At 37.0% G+C, this 13,022-nt stretch overlaps 3 protein-coding genes across 3 annotated transcripts; 1 reads left to right on the forward strand and 2 right to left on the reverse strand.

Annotated features, from left to right (window-relative positions):
• Nucleotides 1-567: 567 nt before the first annotated feature.
• Nucleotides 568-2,270, reverse strand: LOC9313972 (UDP-glycosyltransferase 73C7). Its single transcript, XM_002877858.2, has one exon. It carries the CDS (start codon nucleotides 2,246-2,248, stop codon nucleotides 773-775), a length of 1,476 nt encoding a protein of 491 aa, XP_002877904.2. The 5' UTR covers nucleotides 2,249-2,270; the 3' UTR covers nucleotides 568-772.
• LOC9313973 (pentatricopeptide repeat-containing protein At3g53170) lies at nucleotides 2,268-4,866 on the reverse strand. Its single transcript, XM_021026050.1, is given in 7 exon segments — nucleotides 2,268-2,485; nucleotides 2,609-2,711; nucleotides 2,803-2,912; nucleotides 3,038-3,621; nucleotides 3,623-4,119; nucleotides 4,208-4,517; nucleotides 4,619-4,866. Coding segments are annotated over 5 exon segments (1,497 nt in total). The 5' UTR covers nucleotides 4,696-4,866; the 3' UTR covers nucleotides 2,268-2,485; nucleotides 2,609-2,711; nucleotides 2,803-2,883.
• Nucleotides 4,867-6,219: 1,353 nt separating this feature from the next.
• LOC9313974 (protein fluG) lies at nucleotides 6,220-10,848 on the forward strand. The gene is made up of 17 exons (XM_021025476.1): nucleotides 6,220-6,486; nucleotides 6,720-7,072; nucleotides 7,158-7,273; nucleotides 7,351-7,456; nucleotides 7,672-7,828; nucleotides 7,912-8,007; nucleotides 8,074-8,122; nucleotides 8,259-8,530; nucleotides 8,642-8,814; nucleotides 8,899-9,019; nucleotides 9,103-9,155; nucleotides 9,241-9,370; nucleotides 9,450-9,595; nucleotides 9,675-9,863; nucleotides 9,946-10,178; nucleotides 10,268-10,410; nucleotides 10,510-10,848. Exons 1-17 carry the CDS (start codon nucleotides 6,325-6,327, stop codon nucleotides 10,570-10,572), a joined length of 2,562 nt encoding a protein of 853 aa, XP_020881135.1. The 5' UTR covers nucleotides 6,220-6,324; the 3' UTR covers nucleotides 10,573-10,848.
• Nucleotides 10,849-13,022: the final 2,174 nt, after the last annotated feature.

A 13,022-nucleotide genomic window follows, 5' to 3' on the forward strand; every position in this document is an offset into this window, starting at 1 on the left:
TTACCCTAAAGGACTGACTAGTATCATATTTTAATCTTATCAAAATCGGTGATTGGAAAAATATTATTATTCAACACATTAACATGCAGATGATCCAAATCTACAGTGCCAAAAACTTGATTTTTAAAATAATTTTTAGAAGAAAACTGAATAGACTAATATTGAACGAAGAAAAATCGATTCAATATAAGTTATTCTTGGATGATCCTCTCTTGGTCGTCTTTTAAATACTAAGGAATATTGGTTGTTAATTCTTGAACAACTAAAGCTTTGGATTTCCAAATCCCAAATACCTTATTTTCTTCATTTGATATGACCTCAACAGCATCCTCTTTGTGTCTTTTAATATACTCATTGTATATGGTTTGATGCTCCTGAATCAAAAATATTATGGAGACGAGTTTTTGGTAAAATCTAGAGAAGATATGTTCTCTATCCAGGCCCCAGTTCATTCTTCTCCTAAACCATGTTCTTTATCTATGGGCTCTAGTTTAATAACAAAAACCTATATTTTAAAACATATGGGTCCAAAAGTATGAAACAAATTTTGTCTTTATATTGTGGATAGACACATGAAATATTGTTAATTATCCATTGCTATAAAGTATAAACCAAACCAGCTCAATTATTTCAGGCACATTGGGCAGGTAATTTAGTACCTTTTTATTTTTTTAATTATTACAAACTTCTTTATTCTAACATGGAGAAATAAAAATAGTTTACAACCTTCCTCTGATGCCAAACACCAATTTTTACTCGTAACCTCCTTGATTCAAATTTGATTTTGTGATTGCTCCTTAATGTCTTGAATGAGCAATGTGATATTAGAATCTGAAGATCCACCTTCTTCCAAAGCCTTATTTGCCAATTCACTAAGTTCTTTAACTTTTCTTCTTCTATCTTCTGCTTCTTCACTATCACCCATTAGCTCATCCACAGCTTTTCTCACACTTTCTCTACTCACCATCACTCCTATCTCCTCTTCTTTTCCATATTTCATCGATGATTTCTCTACTCCTATCTTTAACCCTGCTTTTAGTATCTGCACCACTAACTTCTCATTCAAGAATTGTTCAGCAAACAAAGGCCATGTCAATAATGGTACTCCTGCAGTAATTCCTTCTAGAGTCGAATTCCATCCACAGTGACTCAAAAAGCCTCCAATGGATGCGTGTGAGAGGATGAAAACTTGCGGGGCCCAACCTTTGATCACAAGTCCTCTATCTTTGATCCGCTCTTCAAATCCGCTTTGTTGCATCCACTTTGCTAAATCTCCATGTTGTCCCCATTCTCTTATAACCCATATGAAAGGTTTATTAGATTCTTCAAGGCCTAGTCCCAGCTCTTTGAGCTGAGCCAAGGGAAGATTACATAGACTTCCAAGGCAAACGTAGAGCACCGAACCCCTTTCTTGAGAGTCAAGCCATTGAAGACATTGGTCTTGACCAATGGAAGCCTTATCTCCTCTTTTAGCTTTGTCTAACCCTAACTTATTGCACAAGGAAACAGGTCCAACGCACCAAACTTTTCCAGCCCTTGCTTGCCTATATTCTCTTGCATAATCAACCTCTAACTCTTCAAAACTGTTCACAATAACACCATAAGAGTCATTATCAGCTTCAATAATCTTCTCCGTACTCTCTTTCATATTTCCTTCAATAGGCTGCAGCACAGAGACCTGAGGTTTAGTGAACTCAACTCTATCAGGCAAGCTGGGCAACTCGAAATACTCGTCGTTAGATTCTACAACTTTTAAGATCCCGCTTTGTCGAACCACTTGTATGCACATGAGGCTGAAACAAGAAAACCCATGGAAGAGAAGTTTGGGGATCTTCATTTTTTTGGCAAGTCTTGAAGTGAAAGGAAGGCTCATGTCTCCGATGATGCAGCTCGGTCGTGGCTGAACCATCTCCTCCATAGCTTTCTCAACTTGCTCCTCAAGGGAGTTGGCCGCGTCAAAGAACTTCACCAAATCGCCCATTGAAGCCAACATATCTACACTCTCGCACCCTTCTGGCAAACCTGCTTGCTGAGACGGAAACTTAACTTCAACGATGTTGATGGTCGGAAACAAAGAGGAAGATGAGAGTGAAGTCTTGATCTTGGCTACATTTTGAGTAGTTGTGATGATGGAGACAGTCACGCCTTGACGCTGGGACAAGATCCTAGAGATGTCAACCAATGGGATCATATGGCCTTGGGCCATAAAGGGTATTACGACGAAGTGAAGAGGATCATGAGAACACATTGTAGAAGATGTTACAGAGAAAAAAAATACTCTTTGATTGAAAAGCAGGTCACTCTTCACAAATGATATATGTAATACGATGTTGGAAAACAATATATGTATATATAGCTACGTTAGAGTTTAGATCACAATTTGTTTTGAATTTTGACCCGTCTAAATAGCCTGCGTAAGAAAATTATATTTTACTTTACCAAGACAACTTTGAATTGAGTTTTGATTCTAGACCGCTGTCCCAACCTAAAAAGATGAAAACAAATCCAAAATAAACAAACACAATATATGATAATATTTTTTAACATATGTGAAAAGTAGACCATAACATTAGTCTGATAGCTACATAAGATGGCTTTTATTACTTACATAGTTACATTGACCGGAATCATTACGTTTTCTCCACAATGCTGATTTGGTAATTTCAGAACCGACCCAAATTCTCATTAGTAATGCCCATGTCGCAGCGTCTCTGCAAACGAACAGGGCTTACACTCAGGCATGCGTCTCCATTGTATCTTGAAGTTTAGAGTAAAAAAAACACTTCATAACAAAAAGGTTACCTCAAGTGATCCTCTTAGTGTGAACAATTCACAACTTCCAAATTCCTTCTGCATTGATTTGCTCATTCACAAACTAAAGCATCACCCCATAAGCCTCTTCTTGCCTATATCTTAAAACCCAGTAAAAGAAACATAGTTCAGACACAAATACAACCACCAAATAGAGCTGCAATACCCAACATATATATCTCTTATCTCAATTATTATTTTTCTAAGAGGATATCTAAATTCTCACCAGTGGAAATCATTTGTTTCTCGAGTTCCTGGACTGCATCGAATATCCCATGAGCCTTATAGGTTTTGATCATAGTCGCAAAAGTGATTTTATCAGGCTTACATTTTCTCTCTTCCATTTGTATGTATAGTTCCTTCATCGTGGCCAAATCACCAGCCTGACCGTATGCATTGATTATGCAATTGAAGAACGGTGTATCCAGTACTACATCTGAATTCACAATTTGCCTCAAAATCGAATCTATCTTACCGACAAGACCAGCTTTGCTATACGCGTTGACAAGCGAACAATAAGAGATTGAGTTTGGTTTCACTCCTTGATACTTCATTTTCCTGAATACATCATCCATTTTCTCGATTTTTCCAGCTTTTCCAAACGTCTCGATCACTATATTGTAAGTGACAGTCGTCAGGGAGAAGAACCTTTTCTCCATGAAATCCATGACCGAGCTCATCTTCTTATACATTCCAGCTTTTCCAAATGACAGGATCAGTATGTTAAATGTAGTGATGTCTGGCTGCACTCCCATCAGCTGGAACCGACTATACCAGCTCTCCATCTTCCTCGTGTGCCACCATTTCCGACGACCCAATGATCGAGTTAAGCGTGAAGACATCCGGAAGAGAATCTCCATCCTCGATCATATCAGCCAGAACATTTTCCATTTCCTCAAACATGCCAGCCTTTCCATACCCATCAATAATAGTATTGTAAGTAACCGTGCTGCATCCAACTCCGAGATATGACATCTCAAGAATGATACGTTTAACCAGATCAAACCGACCAAGTTTGCAGCAACATCTTATGAGAACAGTAAAGGTGAACACATCTGGCTTGCAATCACTAACCGATTTCATATACTCAAGCGTAGAAAACGCCTTGTCTAGAAGCTCGCTTTTGCCATAAACAGCGATAAGAGACGTATACACATCAATGGTGGGTTTCAATCCTTCAGACAACATAACTTCGAAAAGCAAGCTGGCTTGATCAGGCTGTTTGCAATTCCCAAGCACTTTAAACAGCTTTGTGTATGTTTTGCATTTTGGTTCATACCAATGCTGCTTCCTAAGAAGATGGAAAATCTATAAAGTAGAGAAACAGGAAAATGAATTCTATCGAATCTATGGCCAAGTATCCGTAAAGACGAAGAAGGACAAAAATAAAGTGTACCTTGAGAGCAGACTGCCATCGATTCTCTTTGATAGCTTCATCAAGAGCTTCAAGAACAGCTTTTGGCCATAAAGTTAAGTACTTTTCGGAGTTGGCTTTCCTCTCAATGCCCTTCACAGCAGCATCTGTTCTCAGAATCCGAGACAATTCTTTCTTAGGATCTATTTGGTGTCTTGTTGAGATGAGACCAGAGTTCATTTTCCCAGTACGTTCGTTGGGGACTTTTGTCGAACACATTGTGGGCGTTATTGAAATAGTTGGTACACACCGAAAATAATCAGGGGAAGATATATGTTGCTGAACCACGCTACTGAAAGAATGAGAAACAGAGAGAAGATAGATTTAAATAAACCCAACTGAAGAATTAAAGAAACGTAAAATCAAAAACAGTATGAAATATGAGAATGTTACCGAGAAAAGCGGAGTCGTGTGATTTCATTGGCGTACGTGAAAGTAGTCCCTTGAACACGATTTTGTATCAATTCCATGGAAGAAAAATGATAGAGAAGAAGAAGCTGCAAAATTTTCTGTGTAGAAAAGAAACGGAGCTAGAAGACGATGACACAGTTGTTCTGTTTCATTTTTGCTTCTTCTCCGGTTTGGTGTTGATTTCGATTGTTCGGTTTCCAGAATAAAATTCGGTTTGTAGAATATAAAGAATTGGTTTGATGTTGTTTTAGCTTTAATCAAAAAAGTTTCAAAAGTTTAGCTTTGAATTTACAAGGAAAATTTGCATCCATAACCAACAAAAATTTAATAATTCACTAACTAACCAAAAAAAAAAAAAATGGATAATATTCAGTATATTTTCTATAATATTTGCCATTATACCCTTGTTTCTTACCTTCTTTTCACTCTTCTTTTTAACTGTACTATTTATTTCTACCATCAACGTAACCATTATCACACCGTCACCACTCACCACCATAACCTTTTATCATGGTCGATTTCATCGAAGTCATAATTACCACCACATCTCGTTCCATTTATAAACACCACCACCACCATTTTCACCATGTCATCACCACCATCTCCACCACAACCACCACCACACCATCACCGCAACCACTATCACACCGTCACACCAGCACGCTGTTAGAGAGAAACCTTTAGTCATCGTCGACCTCCTCAAAGTGATAATGGCCACTACGTCTCGTTCCATTTATAATCACCACCACCACCACAACCATTAGTCCATTACCACCATGTCATCGCCACCATAGTCTCCGCGACGCAACCATCACCACCATGCCATCACCAATACCAGTCTACCACCACCACACTATCACTATTACCGTAACCACCACCACCACACCGTCTCCAGAATCATCATAGCCACTACGCTTCGTTTCTATACTGTTTTCACTTTATTCTATACTACTTTATTTATGTCAAACTATTTACTATTTTAAAAAATACGTATCCGATTTAAAAAATCCAAACTATATCATATGTAAAAAAAGAAAATATGATTTTTAGCAGAATCACAAAATTGAATAAATTCTTACAACAATTATTAAAGCAAAAAAACTTGCCATGGGGTATAATTATTTTTTGCTCCATGTAGGATAAAGAAATCATTTTTGCCTCTCACCAAAACCCAAAATGGTAATTCTCAAGAACTTTGTGCTATTGACTTAATTTCTAAGATTATGATGCTATATTCTTCATTTGCTTATCAAATATGGTTATACACCTAATTGACCCAATTTACAAAAGTTTCAAAAATTTAGCTTTAATCAGTTTTTTTTTTTTTCCGGTTTAAATGGAGTTTTTTCTAATAAATTTGGAATTCGAATTTGTTAAACGAGATTGGACACACTTCTTTGGCAAGGAACCCGAATTTGGAAAAATGAACGTGAACCGGAATTGGAAAATGAAAAACCAAGAAAACTGTTGAAAGTTATCCACAATGGTAAGGACACGTGGAGGCTAACTGTTGGTCACGTGAACACGTGCTCATCACTCTCCTCTAAACGCCGCCGACCAAATCAGACAACGAAAAGTCAACGATTTCGATCTTCTTCACTCATGCTTTTTAAAACGGTCTTGTAGTAAAATTGTAAGAAGATCAAACTCTGTCTTCTTATTCCTCGGTTGATTAGACAAAGGGAGAGATGGAGTTTAAGGAGTTAAAAGAAGCAATTGAGAAGATAGAGCTCGTTGATGCTCACGCACACAACATTGTCTCTCTTGACTCGTCTTTTCCGTTCATCGGAACTTTCTCCGAGGCTGCCGGCGACGCTTTAACTTTCGCTCCTCATTCTCTCTCTTTCAAGGTACACGACGATACCATGTCTCTGTTATCAACCAATCTCAGTTCTGGCTCTATTTTGATCAAGTCTCCTTAACACACCGTCGTTTTCGTTTGAATCAGAATCTAATAACTCTCTATCGAATTAGTTAATTAAAGTTCCGATTTTGTCACAAGATGTTGACTTGTTCCGATTATACCAAAATAGTCTCTGATTGATTTATTGGTATAATGTTTTTGGTTATATGAATGAAACAGAGGAATTTGAGGGAGATTGCTCAACTTTATGGCACTGAAGTATCTTTAGAAGCGATTGAGGAACATCGTAAAACCTCGGGTTTGGATTCTTTTACTTCCAAGTGTTTTAAAGAAGCTCGAATCTCTGCTCTTCTCATTGATGATGGATTGAAGCTAGACAAGAAACATGACATTGAATGGCATAGAAACTTTGTTCCATTTGTCGGTCGAGTCTTGCGTATCGAAACTCTCGCCGAGCAAATCCTCGAAGAGGAGTGTCCTGATGATGGTTATTTCTATGGTTCTAAGAGTACTGAACCGCCTGTTTGGGATTTGGATTCTTTCACAAAAACCTTTGTTGAAAGATTAAATTCATATCCTTTTATCTTTGCTTTTAAGTACACTCGTAATGAATGTGACTACTCACTAGTGTTGGTTAACCTTGACTACTTCGGTCACGCTTGTTCCAAAGATTGTTGCTTTGAAAACTATTGCTGCTTATCGTAGCGGTTTGGATATTGATACTTATGTGAGTAAAGCTGTTGCTGAGAATGGCCTCGTTGAAGTCTTGCGAGGTAAGACGGTTGTGCTTGGTCTATCAAGAAGTAACATAGCTGTTCTCTGATCACTTTAAACCCTTTTATTACTGCAGCTGGAAGTCCTGTCCGTATAGGAAACAAAGGCTTGATTGATTACATTGTTACCATCAGTTTGGAGGTCGCTGAGCGTTGCGACTTGCCCTTGCAGATTCACACCGGGTATGTTTGCAAGATTTGGTAAACTATGTGATTGATGTTAGTAAAGTCTTATCTTTTTATCAGACAAACCTGAATCTTGAAGTGTGCAATACGCTTTTGTCCACCAATGCTTCTAAGTTTCTGAGCTTTTGAGAACTTGTTCTGTGCCTCAGAAACTCATTCCTCAGAGGTTTGTGGTAATGAAAATTCTGTTTTTCTTTTGTTGTTTGAGCCAGTTTTGGTGACAGGGATTTAGATTTGAGGTTGTCAAATCCTCTTCACCTTAGAAACCTTCTTGAAGACAAAAGATTTGCAAAGTGTCGAATCGTTCTTCTTCATGCAGCTTATCCATTCTCAAAGGAAGCATCTTTTCTGTCTTCAGTTTATCCTCAGGTCTTTCTTCATCCCATTTCAATTATCTGTTAAATTATTCATAGGCGTTAACTTATTTTCTATCAATATTTTTGTTCCTTAAGGTTTATCTTGATTTCGGCTTGGCGGTTCCAAAGCTTAGTGTCCATGGTATGGTTTCTTCAGTTAAAGAGCTACTTGACTTAGCCTCAATAAAGAAGGTAAAAAGTTCTATTACTTGCATTGTCTTTGTTGTTGTTCATGAGTAACCATAAGATACCTTGCAGGTTATGTTCAGCACTGATGGGTACGCATCTCCTGAGACCTACTATTTAGGTTAGCTCGAAGTTGCTACCTTTTTTTGTATAGTTTGTTTGTAACATGCTTTTTTTATTTTCCAATCTTGTTTCTAAGCTTTGAAACTTGAAATCTTCTTGCTTCACTCTTGAACATAGCCCGCTGTTTTTCGCAGGTGCAAAGAAAGCACGTGAGGTCATCTTCTTAGTTCTGAGTGATGCTTGTGCCAGTGGTGATCTCTCACTCATGGAAGCTATTGATGCAGCTAAAGACATTTTTTCACAAAATTCGATTAAATTTTATAAGCTTGATATAGACTCAAATTCTTCTAGTCCACAAAGTATTATATCTCCCAAATTAGAGATGAAGGAGCCTGATGTTCAAGAAGATAGTAGTTCTTTTGTACGTATTATTTGGGTTGATACATCTGGACAACAACGATGCCGTGTGAGTTTTTTTTCTTTATTCTTCTAAAGAAACCTCTCTTTTTCCCTCAAGTATGTTTCCTTATAAGCACAGAAACTTGACAAGAATTGTGTTTATTGTATTGTGTTTCAGGCTGTTCAAGCGCAGCGTTTTAACAAAAGTGTGAAGAAGAACGGTGTTGGTCTGACTTTTGCATCAATGGGGATGACTTCATTTACTGATGGACCAGCAGAAGAGTCTAATTTAACAGGTGTGGGTGAGATTAGACTGGTTCCAGATCTATCAACCAAGCAGACAATACGTTGGTACTTTACTCATGTTCGTTCTCTTTGCAGTTAACTTTACAGATGTTTCTTTCTTAATTGTTACTGTATCATATTTATCGTTAGGACGAAGCAAGAGAGCATGGTTTTAGCTGACATGCACTTGAAGCCTGGTGAAGCATGGGAGTACTGTCCGAGAGAAACCTTAAGAAGGGTCGCAAAAGTTCTCAAAGATGAATTTGACTTGGTAAGAAATCTCCATATAGCCATTCTATGAAAACTTTTATTGGATTTTTGGTTGCTTAAGCTCAAACATTCCTTGGTTTTAAGGTAATGAACGCTGGTTTTGAGAATGAGTTTTATCTCCTCAAGAATGTTGTGAGGTATGCATATTTCTTGAATCTCAGGTTTCTTTGTTCAATCCAATCATTTCACAATCTTAACACTTGTTCTGCCCATTTTTTTAAGGGAAGGGAAAGAAGAGTATGTGCCTTTTGAATTTGGTCCTTACTGTTCCACATCCTCATTCGATGTCGCATCCCCGATTTTCCACGAAATTGTACCTGCGCTCGAGTCCTTGAACATTGAAGTTGAACAGGTTACAAATAATTCAAAAATCCTTCACAATGATCAGTCTGTAACATGCTCCGTGACAACATGTATAAATTTTGTCATAGTTTCATGCTGAATCCGGGAAAGGTCAGTTTGAAGTATCTCTCGGTCACACCGTTGCATCCCATGCTGCCGACAACTTGGTTTACACACGTGAAGTTATAAGATCGGTTGCAAGGAAACATGGATTGCTTGCGACCTTTGTTCCAAAGTATGTCAGTCTCTCCCACCAAATTATACGTTGTAACTGCAAATTTTGAAAGAATGCATTTGTGTGTGTTTTTCTTCAGGTATGATTTTTGTGACATTGGTTCTGGATCACATGTGCATCTAAGTCTTTGGAAAAACGGCGAAAATGTCTTCCCGGCATCTAATAAGTCATCTGCTCACGGAATCTCTTCCATTGGAGAAGAGTTCATGGCCGGAGTTCTATTTCACCTTCCATCAATCTTAGCAGTGATAGCTCCACTCCCAAACAGGTAACTCTAAATTAAAACCGCATCTTTTTGAGTAATGTCCTCAACTGTTATTAAAAGTTGCATATTTTACTTAAATTTTTAGCTACGACCGAATCCAACCTAATACATGGAGTGGAGCATTCCAATGCTGGGGCAGAGAAAACCGCGAGGCGGCGTTAAGAGCAGCTTCTCCACCAGGAACTCCTGATGGTTTAGTTACTAACTTTGAGATTAAGTCTTTTGATGGCTCTGCAAACCCTCACCTTGGTTTGGCCGTTATAATGGCTGCCGGTATTGATGGTCTCCGGCGACATCTCCAACTTCCTACTCCAATAGGTAAATAAGATCTTCTGCTGTTCATTCTCATATATATAGTGTTAAGAACTTAAGATGAAGCTTGATCTTGAGTTGTTCGGATGGAACAGATATAAATCCGGCGGATGTGGCTGCTACATTGAACAGACTTCCTGAAACGCTTTCAGAAGCTGTTGAAGCTCTGGACAAAGACGAAGTTTTCCACGATTTGCTTGGACAAAAGCTTTTAGTTGCCATAAAAGGAGTCCGTAAGGTAACACTAGTCTTTTAGTTTCCCATTCTCACTTTCTCAATACCAAGGTACATTAGCACTAATTCATTGTTTTTGTTTTTTTCAAATTTTTTGTAACAGTCTGAGGTGGAGTATTATTCGAAGAATCCAGATTCATATAAGCAACTCATTCACAGATACTAATCCTTTGAGCATCTGGATGATGATTGTTAGATCATTTGGTTTTATTGTGGACTTTGTGTCACATGAAGGGTCGTATTTGCAAAATACTTGCCTACTTGGGATGTTGGTTACACTATTTTTAGTTGGATGCAAACCGCAAACGTGACTTAAAGATGTGGATCAGAAATTTTTTTAACTAAATTTCATATTTCGAGACGCATGCTCATGCTGAAGTATTTCTTACTTTTTCGTCCCATGCTTTCAAAAGCCTCAAGAATATTATACTGAGTTTTTTTATTAATAGTTCTTAAATATCATTTACATTTGACTACTAATCAGTAGGTGACTGATCTTTGTTTCAAATCTTTCTTATTCATTAATTACTTTGACTAACTGAGGGAAATGAAGCTTTAAACATTTATAAATCCTATTTAATCTGCAAACTAAAGCACATGTTATGAAAGAAAAAGTTAATTAGTATGACATTCTTCTGATTAATCTTGTCAAATTATTTTTTAAAAATTTATTTTATTAAGTTATGCTACCTATTGTTTAATTTGCTTAGAATATCAAAGATAAGTATAGAAATTAAAGTAAAGATTAGGTTCATATGGTACTCTTATTATGCTCAAACAAGTGGACGAACAAAATCCATCTCCATGTGAGCTGTATCTGACTGGGGAAGAATAAGTCCAAAAAATTTTCTTACAAACTTCATGATTCATTCACACTAGACAAATTAATTGTTCGTATGAAGGTACGTACAAGTTACTACAATCAACATAATGAGCTTTTCTTGCTTCTCTAGCTTTGCATACTGATCAGCTAAACATTACAGGTTTATATGTTCAAGAAAACTATAACTGAGATTTATATATACGAACAATCTAACTTTGTACAACAACAAAAGTCAATGCAAGGTCCTAGGAAACGATTCTTGTTGTCGCATGCATGTACGGAATGGCAACTGCTGGTTGTCTTATTTAGTAAATGTAAAATATAGGATGTAGATATATGGGTCAAAACGTTAAAATCAGGCCTAAGAAAGACAGAAATGTACTCTAAATCCAAACCAACGTAATCAATTAGATATCATTCAACATTCAATTGATTTTGCTGTTAATTTTGGATCGTAATGATACAAGGAGAAAAAAAGAGACAATAACGTGAAACTGCTTTATACATCAACAGTTTTGTTTTGTTTTTGTTGGTTTGCGTCCGGTTAATTAACGGCATTTTGTACCTGGTTCAATTTTGTAATAATTAATGGGGAAAATGTCGTTTTATCTCCCAACTTTCAAAAAGTGGCCAATCAATACGTCAGCTTCATATGTGGCCATTTAAAACATGAAATAAACGTTGACTAACGTTTGAGACATGAAAATTCGTTGACCAAGCCAAAATAGACATGCCGTTATCAATCGTTAACGGAACCTCTAACGCCCGTTATCACTCCTAATAACTCTGTTAGTCAACTTTCAAATTGTGGCCATTTTAAACATCAATTTCATATGTGGCCATTTAAAACATGAACTAATCGTTGACTAACATTTGAAACATTAGAATTCGTTGATCAGGCCAAAATAGACATGTCGTCATCATTCGTTAAAAGTACCTATAACATCCGTTATCACCCGTTAACGACTCTGTTAGTATGTCCAAAACGATTTCGTTTTGAGGATAATCGAGAGAAAATCAAGATTTTTTTCCAAATGAAAACACCAAATCCCCAAATCTATTTCTACAACAGCTCAAACAAGATGAATAGTCCTATTATCTCCATCTCCATTTCAGAAAAGCTACATTTAGTCCTATGATGGGTCTACAAGTTTGCTTCCATGATTCCTTTTTAGATTTAAAACAAATATATAAACGATGTTTGCTTCCAATTACTGGCTCTACGATTGTCTCTATATCAAACTATGTCCTTGGATTATGCTTTAAACAAAAAATTTGTCCTGATTTCCTCTCGATTATTTTCAAAACGACGTCGTTTTGGGCAGACTAACAGAGTCGATAACGGGTAATGACAAGTATTATAGGTTCTGTTAATGACTGATTAAGACATGTCTATTTTGGCCTGGTGAACGAATTCTCATGTCTCAAATTGTTAGTCAACGTTTAGTTCATGTTTTGAATGACCACATATGAAGTTGATGTTTAAAATGGCCACAATTTGAAAGTTGATTAACAGAGTCGTTACGGGTGATAACGGGCGTTAGAGATTCCGTTAATGACTTATAACGGCATGTCTATTTTGGCCTGATCAACGAATTTTCATGTCTCAAACGTTAGTCAACGTTTATTTCATGTTTTAAATAGCCACATATAAAGTTAACGTATTGATTGACCACTTTTTGAAAGTTGGGAGATAAAACGATATTTTTCCCAATAATTAACCGGCATTTTGTACCTGGTTTGGGTGGTTTATTAATATAATAATTTATTTTTAAAGAAAAGAAAAAACATAT

This window comes from Arabidopsis lyrata (genome assembly GCF_000004255.2).
Source record: "Arabidopsis lyrata subsp. lyrata unplaced genomic scaffold ARALYscaffold_5, whole genome shotgun sequence".
Taxonomy (NCBI): domain Eukaryota; kingdom Viridiplantae; phylum Streptophyta; class Magnoliopsida; order Brassicales; family Brassicaceae; genus Arabidopsis; species Arabidopsis lyrata.

Excerpts from the sequence above, each read along its gene's own strand:
- LOC9313972 (XM_002877858.2), bottom strand. The coding sequence starts at position 2,248 with ATGTGTTCTCATGATCCTCTTCACTTCGTCGTAATACCCTTTATGGCC.
- LOC9313974 (XM_021025476.1), top strand. The coding sequence starts at position 6,325 with ATGGAGTTTAAGGAGTTAAAAGAAGCAATTGAGAAGATAGAGCTCGTT. Across the intron at positions 7,274-7,350 it reads CCTCGTTGAAGTCTTGCGAG|CTGGAAGTCCTGTCCGTATA; the intron begins GTAAGACGGTTG and ends TTATTACTGCAG. Across the intron at positions 9,020-9,102 it reads TCAAAGATGAATTTGACTTG|GTAATGAACGCTGGTTTTGA; the intron begins GTAAGAAATCTC and ends CTTGGTTTTAAG.